Source organism: Salmo salar, chromosome ssa02 (assembly GCF_905237065.1).
Source record: "Salmo salar chromosome ssa02, Ssal_v3.1, whole genome shotgun sequence".
NCBI classification, from domain to species: Eukaryota; Metazoa; Chordata; class Actinopteri; order Salmoniformes; family Salmonidae; genus Salmo; species Salmo salar.
Genome location: NC_059443.1, coordinates 42,299,558 through 42,318,174, shown reverse-complemented (window position 1 = coordinate 42,318,174; position 18,617 = coordinate 42,299,558). Strand labels below are relative to the sequence as shown.

The window sequence follows — 18,617 nt, the reverse complement described above, 5'->3', positions numbered from 1 at the left end:
CTCTATGTTCAATAATTCTACTGCACAATCGACCAATTCTATCATAATCAGATCGAAGGACAAGGCCAGACAAATGGAACGTTCCCATGTCTCCCTTCTATTTTAAAATGGGCGGGACTCTGAAGTTGCTAACAGCTTGTGGTGTTGTTTGAGTCAAATCAGAGACGGTTAGCTAGCTAAACTCTAGAACAGCAGCTGGCAATTAACGATTTCTTGAGAGCGACCGAAATTACACATGTGCTAATCTCGGTACACTCAAGGAGTTCATTTTCAAGTATTGCAGAAAAGGTAGGTTTAGGTGACGAAGTTCTCTTACGCCGTCGCTATGGGTTGCTAATGTTATGTCACTAACGCAACTTTGTTAGCTAGCTAACGTTATTTGTATTGCGCTAGCTAGCTAATTTGCTAGCCGACTAACTTCGTTTTTTTAATTAAACAAGCTAGATAACTAACAAACACAATTGACATGTAAGTTAGCCATCGAATTTATATTACAGTTACGTTAGTTAGGTAACATTAGGTAGCTAGCTATCTCGTTAGTTCAAGTTGGGGTCCGTGGCTATTCCCCCCTCCCCGCATTGAAGTTAACATCTTAAATGGTTACGGGTAGGGTTTAGTAAAAACAAGTCCCAAGAATCCCGGATAGCACTGACCGTGTTCGCTTGGTAACGTTATTTAGCTGACCAGTGGCTAACTGGCATAAGCTATATCTAGTAGATAGTTAGCGACACAGGTCTCACTTTCTAACTTAATCACAGCGAGAATCATCTGTTTTCCAGTCATTTGGACTAACTTCAACTGGAATATGGGCTCGTCAGCTGATGACATTGAGTGTTTCTGGTACAACTGTGTAACATTCCCCTCGCCCCCCTGGCTCTTAAATTCAGTTTAGACTCTCTCACACCCCTCCATTAAACCACTCAAGCTCCCGTTATGTAATTTCGAGGTGTTTGTTCTTGCCAGCACAGTTGATCTGTGTCTGCCCAGAAATACTCCCTGAAATTCCTAATGTTCCTGTGGCTCTACTTTGTGGTCTCTTGAGCAATTGCTGTGATATTATATAACGAGGGGGAGGGAAGGGCTTGTGTTTTGTATCTTCCTTTACTTTTCTCTCACTGTTCTGCAGTTCACATTGTTCTAGCCCTAGAGCAATCTGTGTTATTTGTCCACTCAAGGAGCATGTTCAGCAGGACACAACATTTTGAAACATTCAGATATAAATATATTATGTAGAACATATTTTGGCATTTCTATCTGCAACTGAATGTGGCCCAGAACTTCACACAGATGTTCATAATATCACTCTCCTTTCTTGACAGGTGACATTTATTTTTATTTAACTAGGCAAGCCAGTTAAGAACAAATTCTTATTTACAATGACGGTCTAGGAACAGTGGGTTAACTGCCTTGTTCAGGGACAGAACGACAGATTTTTACCTTGGCAGCTCGGAGATTCGATCTAGCAACCTTTTGGTTACTGGCCCAATGCGCTAACCACTAGGCTACCTGCCTGACGTGAGCGGAATGACCACCTCCGAGATACCTGGAGTCTAAGCTGACAGGTAAAGCTTACCGTATGCTTCCCAGTCTGAACAGTTTGCCCCTATATTATGACATTTTGGTCTTTGGCAGGTTTTTTTCCCCAGCTGTTTGTGCACACAATATAAAAAATAAAATAAAAATGTAGCAATTAAGTTTTGTAGCCGAAGTCTACGCCCATTCGTTGGTGATCGGTCAACAGTACTACTCCTAGTAGGAGTGGGAACATGAAGTGTTTGTCACCCCACCAAAAAAATATGACTAAGATGTCCTCAGAAAAATCGTCAAAATGAATGACAGTTTTCTTGATTTATCTTAGATTAATAAAGACTATTTTGAGAAAGTGTTTCTGGCAATGTTGTTGCTACGGTGGCTCAAGTGGGACAAACAACAATATTGCCTTCTCGTCTTTAGCCACCATCAAAATGAAGGGGGGGGGGAATACCTGCTTATCGTGAAATGCTATTAGTGTCACCTTGTGGATGTTGGTTGTGCTTTTCACACATGTATGTGTTTCAGCTGGGTTTCCTGACATGGAGTGGCAGACGCCAGCTGTATCTGAGAAGTTCCAGAGCCGCTTTGGCCGCCGGCCTGGGACAGCGGACAGTGGGGACACGGGGCTAGGCGTCACCCCATCTGACAGCACAGAAGGTGAGAACGTTCCCTCTTGCTCTGACTTCCTGGCGTGTACTACCATAACACCCATGGTTATTATGCAACACGTGGTATAGCTCAGTTCTGTAACACCCCCCACACAGCCGTACACGGTTCACACTGTTCTCTGTTCACCATGGTGAGTAATGTTAGTTACACTGCTGAGTGCTGACTAGCTCACATGTTAAATGTCTTATAAAAGTTAGCTTTTTGTTCAGATCCACCTCGGTGAATATCAATTTGAAATGCCTTAGTTCCAGAGATGCCAGACATTCATAGAGTTGGAAAACGATTATCCGGTGTATGAGGTGATTGTCAGGTTTATTGGCTTATCACAATGCTGTTGTCAGATCAGCCCACAATCTCAAGGTATGTGTGACTCGCTAGACTTACATTTAAGTCATTTAGCAGACGCTCTTATCCAGAGCGACTTACAGGAACAATTTGGCTGGGGGGGGGGATTCGAACCAGTGGCCTTTAGGTGACTGGTCCAACACTCTTAACCGCTAGGCTACCTGCCGCCCTACCCTACCATATCAACTTGAGAGCAGTCGATGTGAACGAAAAGGAGAAATCCACAGCAGCTTGCTGTTTCTCTCTGCGACTGTTATGTTTGGAACAAGGGGTCGGAGGTCAGCATCCTCTGTTGTTGAGTACAGCCTATTTATAGGCAGGGTGATGTGCTCAGGAGATTTACAGGGGTAGATTATATTCCTTACCAGGTGGCTCTGCCAACCTAATTGAGGGATGGGGGGGGGGTGGAATGCCAGGACTGGACAGCTAAATGGAAACACTGAACCCTCGCCCCCTTTGCTGAGTGATACATGTAATGCTCACAGATTAGCTGCACCCGATGGGGTTTAAATGAGAACATCATTTTGGAAGTACTAAGACTGGAGGTGTATGTACTGTCTGGATGTCCTATTGAAGGTGAGACTGGAGTGCTTTAGTTGTGTGTGTGTGTGCGCCTGTGGTAAGCCTACTTGTGATTCTATAGTTTATTTCCTAATAATTGGGCGTGAGTCCATTAAACTATTGTAATCACGCCATGCCATCTGCATTCACAATTGAACACCTAAAAGGAGAATTGCATTTAACGAGACATTTCTATTTGGGCCCAACTGTCAAGCATGCTAGTGCAGCTGATTTTCCCCCCCGTGCTGTAACTGATAACGGTGCTTAGCAACATGAGTCTCTTGACTCCTTCAACTCCCTTACTCCAGTCTAAACTGTCAAAGGAAAGGGTCAGTGTGGACATAGTGTCGTGTCAGAGAGTTCAAAGTTCAGTCTGACAGGTCATCCTTCATAGGCACTGATATGTTGTTTTTGGGGCCCTGGATGAAGTTGTTTGGTCTTTGAATGCACCTGATTGTATCCTACTATCCAATTGTCTATTTCTATTTGTTTCTATTTATGTTTTGGTCACAGTTATTCCCGTACTGCTGGAGTAGCGTTTTAATATTAGATCGTTGCCGAATTATGTTTTGAGTGAGTTCACAAACCATTTACCTGCTGGAGAATTAACTCTCAACTTCAATTCCACATCGGCCTAGTTTGTTCTCCCTCAAAGCGTCAGAGCAGTTTGGACTTGTCCTAGCCAGACTGATTCATGAATCAGTCGTGCCTTGAGGGCACCTGAACGTTTAATTTGAAGAATGTTTTCACTGGAAGAGCCTCTGTCTTTGCCAGTTCCTTCCCGTTGTGTGCTCACTAATTGTTATTTTCCCTAGCCATTGCTAAGCACAGCTCTGTACAAAATGAGCCATGTCTTTTGGGGGGAGGTTTTTAGCCTCCCTCATTGTTTTTAGTCTCGCTTTTGGGGTGTACACATGTGACGTGCGCGGGAAGGTGGGAGAGGGCTAGGTGCTTAAATAAGCAGCCAGCTCTCTGTAACCTGAGAGTGGGGCTATAAATACCCCTAACCTTTCCTGCCTGTGTCTGTTTGTGTGTGGTTGCTCCGAGCGCTGTACAGGGCAGCCTGGCTTGGTTATTGTCTAGGACAATACTCCCTGCTGTACAAGGCCTTCCTGCCCGCGACTCTACACTGCTGTCAGCCTAGAACCTTCGAGCCTCCAGAAAAATGCATTGGAAAGAATTCGGCAACCGCATTAAACATCTTGCTGCTGCGGCTCAGCCCTTCCACTGGGCTGTTAAATGTCACGGTTAATAAGACGTTTCTCCCAGTGTCGGAGTGAGTGCCAGGTGAGCAGTGCTCTGTCGGTTTCTCTTGAAATAGCTGTAATGAAATAGGGCTTGTGTATGGGGTCTGCTGTCACACAGGCCAAGTTGTTTTTTACTAGTTTCCAGTGCTTTAAACACTGATGTTTCTTCATTTGAAAACCAATGTGTCTAACGGTTTCCATTTCAAAATATAGCTCTGTAGCCGTTATCACACAATCAAAATGAGGTGCTTCTTTGGTGTGTAGTCTCATGATCTGAGGTTAGGCTATTTGCCTGTCTGTTCTTGCATGTGGTAAGAAGGCTGTGATGGGTTTCTCGGTTCGTGAATGAATGGTCTTTCTGTTGGCAATGAAATAAAAGCAAACATGACTGTCTCGTTAAGGTTTATTTGAATTAGACGCAGCCCTTTTTAAAATGCATTGGAATGGACCAGGGATGACCCCCTAAGACGCATGGTCTAGACATGTTACTTTTAAGTTGGGTTGGCTAAGGTCTACTTACTAGGTCTGTCAGTACTAGTGGTGTCACCTGACAGGCAAAGTGGGCCACCCACTGACCCCAGTCATGGTGTGTAGTATGCTTCACATCACCATCAGAAAATAGTGTGGCTGGTATTGGGTAGGTACATCATACCAGCTCTCTGTAAAGGAATCTTAAGCCAGAGATTGTTTGGAGAAAGGAAGAGTTGTACTCTAAGGCCATTCATTGAATTCAATGCCACCCAAGTGGCAGTTTTGTTACTGAATGAATGCTGCTTCAAATTCGTACCCAAATCCAACGGTTCCTTTCTCTTACCCCTCCAGATTTCTGCAGTTCCAGCAGCAGCCCCTCGTTCCAGCCCATCCGCAGTCAGATTCCCATCCCCACTGCCCATGTCATGCCTTCCACGGCCGAACCACCGGCCTCCAAGCCCCAGCCCTGCTCCCAAGAAGATTCCCAGGCTTCTGCCGAGGCACACAGGCCCTCCTCGGGCTCCCGAACCTCCAGTGGAACATCCAGCTCGAAGTCGTCCTCCCTCTCCAAATCAGCCTCTTCCCCCAACCTGGACATGGCACAAGACGGCATGGGGGGAGCTGACCCCGCCGGGCCCAAGCCAGACTGCTTGAGCCGCTACCGCAGCCTCGTGAACGGACTAGATCACTCTCTGTTCCCCTCGGGGGACCACTCTTGCATGGAAGAGGGCCAGAGGTTCGACATGCCCGCCATGGAGCCCACAATGAACCAATCTGCCCTGCTGGCGGGCTACTGCCCCGACGTCCGGCTCAGGCTCCAGATGACCAGCCTGGGGGTGACTCCCGAGTGCAGCGGGGAGGCCTACAGGGGCGCCATGGAGCACTCGTACAAGGCTCTCCCCGAGACAAGGCCAGGGGTCCCCGGAGCTCCAGACCCCTACAGCCAGAGGAGCAGCCAGCCTGGTGGAACTGGGGCTGGGTCAGCAGGTGTGTTCCCCAGCTCTCTGTATCTGCAGACCCAGGCTCTGTTGAGGGAGGCCAAGGCCTATGAACCCATGCTGCAGGAGAGATGCAGCGAGCTGCTCAGCTGGCAGCAGCAACAGCAGCACAAGCAGCAGCTGGAGAGTCTCCGTGTGCAAGTGGAGCAGATGCAGGTGAGCTGAGCATTTAGACATAAGAACAGCTAGCGTAAGACTGACCCATTTCACTCTGGAGTACACATGTGCCCAATTATTAGGCAAGTGAGTATTCTGATCTTATCATTATTTGTATTCACATTTTCGATCTCCAAACCATATAAACCTGAATGCTTATTGGATTTAATCATTTTCAGATTATATGTATTTGTGTAATGAGGGAGGGTGTGGCGAAAGTGAATAACACCTTATATGAAGGTGTGCATAATTATTAGGCAGCCTCATTACCTCAGGTAAAATGGGCCAAAAAAGACATTTAACTGACACTGAAAAGCCAAAAATGTAAAATGCCTTTCAGACGGATGCGATACTCTTTAAATAGCTAAACTATTGAGGCGTGACCACCGGACAATCAAACGTTTTGTTGCGAATAGTCAACTGGGGCGCAAAAAACACATGGGGAAGAAAAGGCGCAAATTAACTGAAAAAGACTTGAGAAGAATTAAACGTCAAACTACTAGGAACCCATTATCCTCCAGTGCCACCGTATTCCAGAACTGCAACCTACCTGGAGTGTTCAAAAGTACAAGGTGTCAAGTGCTCAGAGACATGGCCAAGGTCAAGAAGACTGAAACAAGACCACCACTGAATAAGATTCACAAGTTGAAGCTTCAAGATTGGGCAAAGAAATACCTGAAGACAGATTTTTCAAAGGTTTTATGGACAGATGAAATGAAAGTGACTCTTGATGGACCAAATGGATGGGCCCGTGGCTGGATCAAAGGGCACCACTGAGTCAGGTGCCAGCAAGGTGAAGGAGGGGTACTGGTATGGGCTGCTATCATTGAGGATGAGGTAGTTGGACCTTTTTGGGTTGAAGATGGACTGAAACTCAACTCCCAAACCTACTGCCAGTTTCTGGAAGATTCTTTCGTCAAACAGTGGTACAGGAAGCAGTCCTCAGCATTCTAGAAGGCCATGATCTTCATGCAGGACAATGCTCCATCACATGCATCCAAGTACTCCACTGATGGCTAGCCAGCAAGGGCCTCAAAGATGCCTGAATAACGACCTGGACCCCTTCCTCACCTGACTTAAATCCTATTGAGAACTTGTGGGCCCTTCTCAAACGTGAGATTTACAGTGAGGGAAGACAATACACCTCTTTTGAACAGCATTTGGGAGGCTGTGGTTGCTGCTTCAGCGAAAAATTGATTGTGAACAGATCAAGAAACTGACAGACTCCATGGATGGAAGGCTCATGGAAGTTCTTGAAAATAAAGGGTGGCTATATTGGTCACTGAATATTTTTGAAAGGCCAAAAATGTTATAATTGTCATTTTGTGTTACTTATCTGTTACACTTACTCTAAAAATTGAGAATCAACAAGTGAGTTGAGAGTAATTATTTTTGTAATTTAGTTGCCTAATAATTCTGCACACTAATAGTTGCTTATTAATTGTGCACACTTATATTTCCCTGAGAAAGACAAAACTCACTTTTCCTTTGTTAAACATTCAGGTTTGAGGTTCAATAACATTTTGGATTGACTGAGAGCATTGTGTTTGTTCAACAATAAAATTAATCCCGAGGAATACAATTTGCCTAACAATTGTGCACGCAGTGTAGATAAACATTAGACCTGCTCAAAATGCCCATGTTAGGACAACGGAAAACATTTTAAGTGAGTAAAGTGGTTGAATGTTGCCAAATTTAGAGAAGATGGCCTCCTTTTAAAAAAAAAACTAAAAAAAAACTGGTATTTATTTTAGCTTTAATATTGTAGCTTCCATCAGTGTAATTGTCTGCATCACTTCCAATCCCCCATATTTTTTTATACATACGTACACACACACACTACCAGTCAGAAGTTTGAACACACTTACTCATTCAAGGGATTTTCTTTATTTTCTACATTGTAGAATAATAGTGATGACATCAAAATGGAATAACACATATGGTATCAGGTAGTAACCAAAAGTGTTAAATAAATGAAAAGATATTTGAGTTTCTTCAAAGTAGCCACCGTTTGCCTTCATGACAGCTTTGCACACTCTAGGCATTCTCTCAACCAGCTTCACTTGGAATGCTTTTCCAACAGTCTTGAAGGAGTTCCCACATATGCTGAGCACTTGTTGGCTACTTTTCCTTCACTCTGCGGTCCAACTCATCCCAAACCATCTCAATTGGGTTGAGGTCAGGTGATTGTGGAGGCCAGGTCATCTGATGCAGCACTCCATCACTCTCCTTGGCCAAATAGCCCTTACACAGCCTGGAGGTGTGTTGGGCCATTGTCTTGTTGAAAAATGAAATTATAGTCCCACTAAGCGCGAACCAAATGGGATGGTGTATCGCTGCAGAATGCTGTGGTAGCCATGCTGGTTAAGTGTGCCTTGAATTCTAAATAAATCACTGACCGTGTCACCAGCAAAGCACCCCCACACCATCACACCTCCTCCTCAATGCTTCACGGTGGGAACCACCCATGCAGAGATCATCCATTCACATACTCTGCATCTCACAAAGACACGGGGGTTGGAACCAAAAATCTCAAATTTTGACCAAAGGACCGATTTCCACTATTCTAATGTCCAATTCTCGTCTGTTTCTTAGCCCAAGCAAGTCTCTTCTTCTTATTGGTGAAGAAAACCCCTTGAATGATTAGGTGTCCAAACTTTTGACTGGTAATATATATATATGTGCGTGCGTGCGCGCACACACACAGTGGGGGGGAAAAGTATTTGATCCCCTGCTGACCAAAGAGCTCTCCAAGGATGTCAGGGACAAGATTGTAGACCTACACAAGGCTGGAATGGGCTACAAGACCATTGCCAAGCAGCTTGGTGAGAAGGTGACAACATTTGGTGCGATTATTCGCAAATGGAAGAAACACAAAAGAACTGTCAATAGCCCTCGGCCTGGGGCTCCATGCAAGATCTCACCTCGTGGGGTTGCAATGACCATGAGAACGGTGAGGAATCAGCCCAGAACTACACGGGAGGATCTTGTCAATGATCTCAAGGCAGCTGGGACCATAGTCACCAAGAAAACAATTGGTAACACACTACGCCGTGAAGGACAAAAATCCTGCAGCGCCCGCAAGGTCCCCCTGCTCAAGAATACATATACATGCCCGTCTGAAGTTTGCCAATGAACATCTGGGTGAAAGTGTTGTGGTCAGATGAGACCAAAATGGAGCTCTTTGGCATCAACTCGCCGTGTTTGGAGGAGGAGGAATGCTGCCTATGACCCCAAGAACACCATCCCCACCGTCAAACATGGAGGTGGAAACATTATGCTTTGGGGGTGTTTTTCTGCTAAGGGGACAGGACAACTTCACCGCATCAAAGGGACGATGGACGGGGCCATGTACCGTCAAATCTTGGGTGAGAACATCCTTCCCTCAGCAAGGGCATTGAAAATGGGTCGTGGATGGGTATTCCAGCATGACAATGACCCAAAACACACGGCCAAGGCAACAAAGGAGTGGCTCAAGAAGAAGCACATTAAGGTCCTGGAGTGGCCTAGCCAGTCTCCAGACCTTAATCCCATAGAAAATCTGTGGAGGGAGCTGAAGGTTCGAGTTGCCAAACGTCAGCCTCGAAACCTTAATGACTTGGAGAAGATCTGCAAGGAGGACTGGGACAAAATCCCTCCTGGTGGCCAACTACAAGAAACGTCTGACCTCTGTGATTGCCAACAAGGGGTTTGCCACCAAGTACTAAGTCATGTTTTGCAGAGGGGTCAAATACTTATTTCCCTCATTAAAATGCAAATCATTTAATAACATTTTTGACATGTGTTTTTCTGGATTTTTTTGTTATTCTGTCTACGTACAAAATCAGCAGGGGATCAAATACTTTTTTCCCCCCACTGTGTGTGTGTGTGTGTGTGTGTGTGTGTGTGTGTGTGTGTGTACACACACTGGTGTAAAAATACTTTAAAGTACTAGTTAAGTCGTTTTTTGGGGTAACTGTACTTTACTATTTATATTTTTCACAACTTCTACTTTTACTTCACTACATTCTTAAAGAAAATGATGTACTTTTTACTCCAAACATTTTCCCTGACACCTAGAAGTACTTGTTACATTTTGACAGGAAATGGTCAAATTCACGCACTTATCAAGAGAATATCCCTACTGCCTCTGCTCTGGCGGACACACTAAACACATGTTTTGTTTGTAAATTAATGTATTGTGCCCCTGGCTATCCATAAAAAAAAAAAGTGCTGTGTGGTTTGCATAATATAAGGAATTTGAAATTAATACTTTTGATACTTAAGTATATTTACAACCAAATACTTTTACTCAAGTAGTATTTTACTGGGTTACTTGAGACATTTTCTATAAAGGAATCTTTACTACAGTGACTCGAGTACTTTTTCCACACGTGTGTGTGTGTTTATTACCCTACCACCCCTCCCCCAACTGGAGCAAACTAGTGAACAACAATGCTAAGACCCTGTATTTCCAGCTTATACATACTATATATATTTTATGGACACAATTCTATTTTGCTTGTTTTTAGTCCTGGTCTTCCTCTCCCATCTATTTCTGATGTCCATCTGGTTTGGTTTCTATTTGTCATCTTTCAAACTGTGCTCTTTCCAAAAAGTTCTTAACCTATATACACTGCTCAAAAAAATAAAGGGAACACTTAAACAACCCAATGTAACTCCAAGTCAATCACACTTCTGTGAAATCATACTGTCCACTTAGGAAGCAACACTGATTGACAATACATTTCACATGCTGTTGTGCAAATGGAATAGACAACAGGTGGAAATTATAGGCAATAAGCAAGACACCCCCAATAAAGGAGTGGTTCAGCAGGTGGTGACCACAGACCACTTCTCAGTTCCTATGCTTCCTGGCTGATGTTTTGGTCACTTTTGAATGCTGGCGGTGCTTTCACTCTAGTGGTAGCATGAGACGGAGTCTACAACCCACACAAGTGGCTCAGGTAGTGCAGCTCATCCAGGATGACACATCAATGCGAGCTGTGGCAAGGAGGTTTGCTGTGTCTGTCAGCGTAGTGTCCAGAGCATGGAGGCGCTACCAGGAGACAGGCCAGTACATCAGGAGACGTGGAGGAGGCCGTAGGAGGGCAACAACCCAGCAGCAGGACCGCTACCTCTGCCTTTATGCAAGGAGGAGCAGGAGAAGCACTGCCAGAGCCCTGCAAAATGATCTCCAGCAGGCCACAAATGTGCATGTGTCTGCTCAAACGGTCAGAAACAGACTCCATGAGGGAGGTATGAGGGCCCGACGTCCACAGGTGGGGGTTGTGCTTACAGCCCAACACCGTGCAGGACATTTGGCATTTGCCAGAGAACACCAAGATTGGCAAATTTGCCACTGGCGCCCTGTGCTCTTCACAGATGAAAGCAGGTTCACACTGAGCACGTGACAGACGTGACAGAGTCTGGAGATGCCGTGGAGAACGTTCTGCTGCCTGCAACATCCTCCAGCATGACCGGTTTGGCGGTGGGTCAGTCATGATGTGGGGTGGCATTTCTTTGGGGGGCCGCACAGCCCTCCATGTGCTCGCCAGAGGTAGCCTGACTGCCATTAGGTACCGAGATGAGATCCTCAGACCCCTTGTGAGACCATATGCTGGTGTGGTTGGCCCTGGGTTCCTCCTAATGCAAGACAATGCTAGACCTCATGTGGCTGGAGTGTGTCAGCAGTTCCTGCAAGAGGAAGGCATTGATGCTATGGACTGGCCCGCCCATTCCCCAGACCTGAATCCAATTGAGCACATCTGGGACATCATGTCTCGCTCCATCCACCAACGCCACATTGCACCACAGACTGTCCAGGAGTTGGCGGATGCTTTAGTCCAGGTCTGGGAGGAGATCCCTCAGGAGACCATCCGCCACCTCATCAGGAGCATGCCCAGGCGTTGTAGGGAGGTCACACAAGCATGTGGAGGCCACACACACTACTGAGCCTCATTTTGACTTGTTTTAAGGACATTACATCAAAGTTGGATCAGCCTGTAGTGTGGTTTTCCACTTTAATTTTGAGTGTGACTCCAAATCCAGACCTCCATGGGTTGATAAATTGGATTTCCATTGATTATTTTTGTGTGATTTTGTTGTCAGCACATTCAACTATGCAAAGAAAAAAGTATTTAATAAGAATATTTCTTTCATTCAGATCTAGGATGTGTTGTTTAAGTGTTCCCTTTATTTTTTTGAGCAGTATATGTTTTATGGGCACAGTATGTTTTACATTTGAGTTATCTTGCTATTTAGTTGTTATTAGTCACAACCTTCAGCTCCATTCAACCCCTCCTTGGTTATAAGGCTGTTGGGTATTCTTTATAGTTGAGTCGGACATGTCCAATACATCGTGTGTGTGTGTGCAGATGATGACTGCTGGAGTGGGCCAGTACCCTGCTCTCTACTCCACCCCCTCCATGCCACCAGAGACCAGGAAATGGGAGGCGGCGATCAAAGCCAACGAGAGCATTCTGAAGGAGAAGGAGCTAGTCATCGAGAGGTACACACCTATTACTTCAGATTTGAAAAGGTTAACCAAACTCACTTTGGCCTTGCTTGAACAAAAGAATCAGCTGCGCGACTGCGGGATAATCCCAAGAAAGTATTCTTTACCTCAGGACACTGCAACTGGTGACTATCCAGGAATATAAGGGAAAAGTGCGTGCCTAGATCTGGGGGACAAACAGGCTTACATTCTGGCGTAGCGCGCCTTTATCAGAGCCTTGGTTAGGCTGAAAATAATCTCTGATCCATGAAGATGCTCCTTTAAAGTGTCCTGGGGTAAGGGATATCTAATGCCCTACCTGGGGAAAAAAATTAAATAATTCTACACTTCCCCTGATACAGCCCGCTGTGTGTGTGGTATCTGACCATGTCACTGGTGTTTTACTCTGGTCTGTGTTGTTGTAGACAGAAGCAGCAGATGTCTCAGCTGGAGCAGCGGCTGCGGGAGAGCGAGCTGCAGGTCCACGGAGCCCTGCTCGGCCGCGGCGCTCCATACGGCGACCTGTGTCTGCTTCGACTGCAGGTGAGCTGAACACACTCGCACGTCCTTTCACATTTTGTCATTTAGCAAACTCTCTTATCCAGAGCCCCACACACGCTTCATTGAGCTGAAACCACACGACCACGGATGACCTCGAAGTCTTTCCTGTGTGTCTTCCAGGAGGCTCAGAGGGAGAATGCCTTCCTGCGGGCCCAGTTTGCGGAGCGGGGTGACTGCGCCGCCCAGGAGAAGGCGGAGGCAGAGCGCCGCCTCGGTGCCATGGAGGCGGAGACGCGGCGCCTGAACGATGCGCTGAGGGAGACCAGCGAGAGGCACGCCGAGGAGCTGAAGAAGCAGGAGGAGAGGGTGAGATGCTGAGTGTTGGGCCACAACATCACACTGCTACATTGATAGTCCAGTTGCTAATTACAAAAACGGATTCCCTTTTCAAATTGCATAACGTCAGTTATTTCATGTGACTTAATAACTGGGTGTGTGTAGTGTTGCAGTCGGAATTTTTCTATTTATAAAAAGTGACCGTTATGCCATACTTAACATTGTGTGTGTGTGTGTGTGTAGATTCGCAGCCGGGACAAGCACATCAACAGCCTGAAGAAGAAGTGCCAGAAGGAGGCAGAGCAGAACCGAGAGAAGCAGCAGCGCATCGAGACTCTAGAGCGCTACCTAGCTGACCTGCCCACTATGGAGGACTACCAGGGCCAGAGCAAACAGGTCAAAACCAGCACAGACTGCATTAAACACACACATACCTTCATCTCACTCAACACAATTACGTCCTACCTTTATGTTTATGGTCACGTTCCAGGTCGTCTTTTTATTGCTGTCTGGCGATTTTGTGTTCACTGTCTCAGGAATCACATTAATAAGATGTTTAAATCGTCTGATATGCGCAGCTCCACCGCAAAAGCCACACACGAGCATGCCCTGAGTTTAGTGCTGACGTGTGTGTTTTAGCTGTCGGAGGCGGAGCAGCGGGCGTCCCAGCTGCAGGGCCGGGTCAGAGAGCTGGAGGTGTGTCTGGAGGAGGGTCGCTCACACACCCGGGAGAAGGACACCCAGCTGGAGGAGCAGAGACGCAGGGAGAGGGAGCTGCTCACCACTGTCACCAGGTACACACACACACCAATCTAAGCTCGACGCTATGGTTAGAAAAGAGCAAACTCTGAGCTATCCAACCAGGGCCAAGTATTTTACTACCCCACACACAGCTATGCACTCATTCTGACATGATCACATACCAGGTGTGCACGCACACGTATTTTAACACGCACGAATACTCGTATAACCTCCGTTGTTTGTATAATGACCCGTTTTGGTAATTCGTTTTTTTTGTGTGTCAGTTTACAAGAGCGGGTGCAGGAAGGCCTGGAGGACGGGGCAAGGTTACCCTCCCTGGATGTGGAAGTACTCCGAGGGGAGAACAGCAGCCTGAGAGAGGAACAGCAGAGACTTAAAAAGGTCAGTCTTTTCATCTCGTTCCTTCCTTACATTGACATTTTCACCCGGTACGTTACATTCTAAAATGTTGCTCTGCTTTTTGTGGTTGTCGTCTTGTGCTGGTTCTAAAACGTTCCTCTTCTTCTCCAGGTCCTAGAGAAGCAGCTGAGGGTGATGGAGAAACTGGGCGCCCAGATTGTAGTAAGTGATACGAATTCAATCAGTTCACACCTTGGAGGATATCTCTGAGTAACCAAATGGACTTAGTAGCCATGCCTAACCCATGTCCAACCTCTGACCTGTGTGTAGACCCTAGAGGAGCAGGTGTCTCAGGAGGAGAGCAGCTCCCACGCTATGAGAGAGGAGGTTTGTTCTAAAGAGCAGGGGCTGCTCCAGCTCCGCACAGCCATGAAGGAGGTGAGATGGTAGGACAGGACCTCACCACTACTGGAACTAATGTTCTGATGGGAATCATCTTGAGAGCCCCAGAGCTCATGTTCTGTCCTAATGCATAAAATGATGAACTGGACACTAGGTTACATTTCAATGCTTATTCATTAACCATGCACATACGTATTGAAGTTGAATCTTTTAGAGTGCTGTAACTGTCCATTTTATTTTACATGGAGTATCTATGATGATTCTCCAGCACCCAACAATTTTAGGTGTAAAAAAACTTGAGTTGAATATGTTGCCTATTTCTGTAATTCCTAATCATGCTTTTTCTGCGTATTTCCAGCTTTCGGCCCAGAACCAGGAACTAATGGAGCAGAACCTGACCCTCCATGAGCGTCTGGAGGACTCGGAGAGGGTGAACCTGGACCGGACGTCGTCCTCGCTGCGGCCCGCCGGGGCCCGCCTCACTCAGCGTCTCCATGGGGAGATGGCCTCGTGCCTCTGTGACCTGCGCTCCCTCTGCAACGTCCTGACCCAACGGTCACAGGGCCGAGACCCCAACCTCTCGCTGCTGCTTGGCATTACATGTGAGTGATGACCACCGTGCATTAAAAAAAGGCTGCCGCTATTTTTCACTTAATCCTGAAACGCTTATCAGTTGTAGCTTGAACAATGGTAAAAGATGAATGTTTGATCAATTTAAGTGTTGTAGCCGGAGAATACTTCCAGCGTTGTAATACGTTGTTGCCCTACGTTGTTGCCCTACGTCATACTTCCAGGTCTGTCACCTAATCTTTTGAATGGGCTTGATGATTGTATAATCAAATTCCTGAAAGTGTTTGGTTATTTAAGGTGTGTGTGTGTGTGTTTTTTTTGGTTGATGAATTTACTTCAGCCAGATGCCTTATGTTTTTGTTTTGAAGACCATTCAAAAGCCTAAAGTAACATTTTTTTTTTTTTAAAAGGCTACATTCTGAAGAGGGGGAAAAAAGTAACTTTCATAGTGTGTATTAACTGTTTCTTCTTCTCCCCAGCTCCCCCACCCATAGCAGAGCAGGTGGAGGATTGGCTGAGTCCTGAGGTCCTCCAGAGGAAGTTGACTGAAGCCCAGCAGCTGCGTCGTGACGTGGAGGAGCTCCGCACCACCGTCTCAGACCGCTACGCCCAGGACATGGGAGAGAACTGCATTACCCAGTAGCCCCAGCTGCTAGCCTGTCTCTAAAACAGACTGAACCATCAGGCTAATTGGGTAAGGCTTCTATATTGGCCTTGCTTCTTCCATACTCCATTGAGTATGAAATGGAATCTCATGTTGGCCCATTGGGAATGGAATCCTTGATCAGGTCATGCATTTCAGTCAAAGGGCTTACGGTGAAAGAACTGTTCTCAAACCAGTGTGTTTTTGTTTTTATAAATGTTTTACTGATACATTTGTGTCTTTGTGTTGTCAGAGGCCCTCCCCTCTTTTAGTGACACACATGGATGGGGTTGTTGTCTTTTTCAATAAATAACACTATTTTATTATTTAAATCTTCCCTCTGGGGAAATAATGTTGGATGTGGTTGACAATCAACTGAAAATATTGAAATCTGTTTGAGTGATTCAACAGGGAATGTTACTAAACCTTTTTTTTTTTTTTTATGGCATATTTGTAGCATTGGCGTGTGGGTGGCTTTTAACAGTGGTAGGGCTAATACTGAAAATACATTCTGTCAGCATTATAACTGAGATATTGTTCAGAGACATCTGTCCCGTCTGTAAATTATTATATATTTTTTCATGTTAGCAGATATTTCTCTCAGGTAGTGGGCTTGCTTTGATCTTCAATCGTGCCTGTCTGTGCTTTTGCTGTCATCACCATGCAAGCCAATATACTCCCAGGAAAATTTGCTAGTAGCTTTCTTTCTCAAAAATGTACTTTATTTTGGTGTTTCAGCCGACAGAGCAACTCAATACATTCCTTAAACATTGCTTCATGGGTTGTCCTCGAAGAATAAATGTCACAGCTAGTTATGGGGGGGAATAACGGTCTGTGACGATGTGGACTGAAGCCATTTTACACACTCCTTAACAGTATTTGTGGGACTGGTTGTTATGGGTCTGTTCACTCTTGCAGAGAAACATACTGTAATCTAACAGGTGGGTCCCTGTGCCTACTTTGTCCTTATACACTGTTCACTTTGGTGCCCATATCTGTACTAGCAAGAAATGTTTGGTTTCAAATGAATAACTTAACTAATGGATGTCAGTATTGTCATTAAAAAAATGTACGACATGACTGAACACTAACTTTATTCTATTTTGCTTCAGTGGTCGACGAGCACGAAGAGTTAATTTATTGATGGAATGTCACGTCAAATGCTTTCCTTCAGTTGACGAACATGACACTAAGTTGGGACAGACTTGTCTAGATGAGACTGAGTTCTCATTTGAGCTTGAACAAAGTTAGACAACTTGTCATATTTTTATATTGAATTTATCCTTAATTACACTGAAATAAAGTTTGTTTTCAATACGTTGGCTTGGTGATCTCCACATGATGAATTGTAATTTACTTTGTTTAAAATCTTTCCATTTTAAAAGGTAGTCAGCGATATAACGTAGATGCAGTGGGTCAATTTTCCACAACTAAGATCATTGGAGGCTAAACGTCTCCGCTGTTTTGATCCCTTGGCTACCACATAAGAGAGTGAAGCAAATCCATGCCCATGTGCAGATACTGTGTGTGACTGAGAGAGCGAAGTCTTGCATCTTGCTCATTGCAATATCTGCGGTGCTGCTCGTGCACCGTTATTTTGTTAATTCACCTTGAACCATGACTGCTTACAAGGTAGAGTTATCTGCATCAGCATCAATAATTATGCAAGTATTCCTATGGAAATTAGGATTTTTCCCATGTCATGATGATCCTGAAAAGGATAGTTCTGATTAAGTGTTGGCACCCCCTAGTGTGACATCCCTATCAGATCTGAATATACATGGTTATGAAAGTAAATACAGTATTTTATAACCGCGAGGAGAGCAACAGGGCGATTGTTGTTTTGTCATTGAGGTGGGCCTGGCCTAGTCCTGAGCAGCAGAGCAGCATTTGTACCAGCGCTGTGGGAACGCACTGATGTCATATGCTGGGGTGTAACCGATGTGAACTGGCTAGTTAGTTAGCGGTGGTGCGCGCTAATAGCGTTTCAATCAGTGACGTCACTCGCTCTGAGACCTGAAGTGGTTGTTCCCCTTGCGTTGCAAGGGCCGCGGCTTTTGTAGCGCGATGGGTAACGATGCTTCGTGGGTGTCAGTTGTTGATGTGTGCAAGGGTCCCTGGTTGGAGCCCAGGTTGGGGCGACGAGAGGGACGGAACCTACACTGTTACAGGGGCATCTGTCCATCTGAAATTGTGAGGGTGGAGAGAGAGTTGATAGTGATGGCACAGGACTGGGCTTTCATAACATGTCCAACAGACTGGGATGAGACTTAGTTCTGGTATGCAGATTTTGTCACTAATCATTTGGACAAATCGCGATTCCCCATTTAGAGGAGTGGATACTTCACTAGCCTCGTTAGTACATTTTCTACCACGTCTCCCCCGAGAATTTAATCGAGCATCTGATGAAAGTATGCGAGATTATTAAAAAAATTTAATGTAGGTGGATCCGCTTTAATATTGCAAATAAATTGTGGCTTCTATCAATGTAATTGTCTACATTTCCATTTTTTATATATATATATATATATACACACACACACAGACAGCCTGGAGGTGTGTTTTGGGTCATTGTCCTGTTGAAAAACAAAAGCTAGTCCCACTTAAGT

The 18,617-nt window shown here is 45.4% G+C and overlaps 1 protein-coding gene across 3 annotated transcripts; it reads left to right on the top strand.

Annotated features, from left to right (window-relative positions):
* The first annotated feature begins 93 nt into the window (after nucleotides 1–93).
* Nucleotides 94–17,325, top strand: LOC106583455 (centrosomal protein of 85 kDa). 3 transcript variants are annotated; one of them, XM_014167651.2, is made up of 13 exons: nucleotides 94–288; nucleotides 2,059–2,190; nucleotides 5,178–5,980; nucleotides 12,337–12,470; nucleotides 12,881–12,998; nucleotides 13,137–13,322; nucleotides 13,536–13,688; nucleotides 13,932–14,086; nucleotides 14,318–14,435; nucleotides 14,565–14,615; nucleotides 14,724–14,831; nucleotides 15,154–15,397; nucleotides 15,845–17,325. In XM_014167651.2, the coding sequence occupies exons 2-13, from the start codon at nucleotides 2,073–2,075 to the stop codon at nucleotides 16,006–16,008; spliced, it is 2,352 nt and encodes a 783-aa protein (XP_014023126.1). In that variant the 5' UTR covers nucleotides 94–288; nucleotides 2,059–2,072; the 3' UTR covers nucleotides 16,009–17,325. The 3 variants fall into 3 exon arrangements, with proteins under 3 accessions (XP_014023126.1, XP_014023135.1, XP_014023142.1); XM_014167660.2 differs by lacking the exon at nucleotides 94–288 and adding an exon at nucleotides 1,365–1,562; XM_014167667.2 differs by lacking the exons at nucleotides 94–288; nucleotides 2,059–2,190 and adding an exon at nucleotides 4,136–4,395.
* The last annotated feature ends 1,292 nt before the right edge of the window (nucleotides 17,326–18,617 follow it).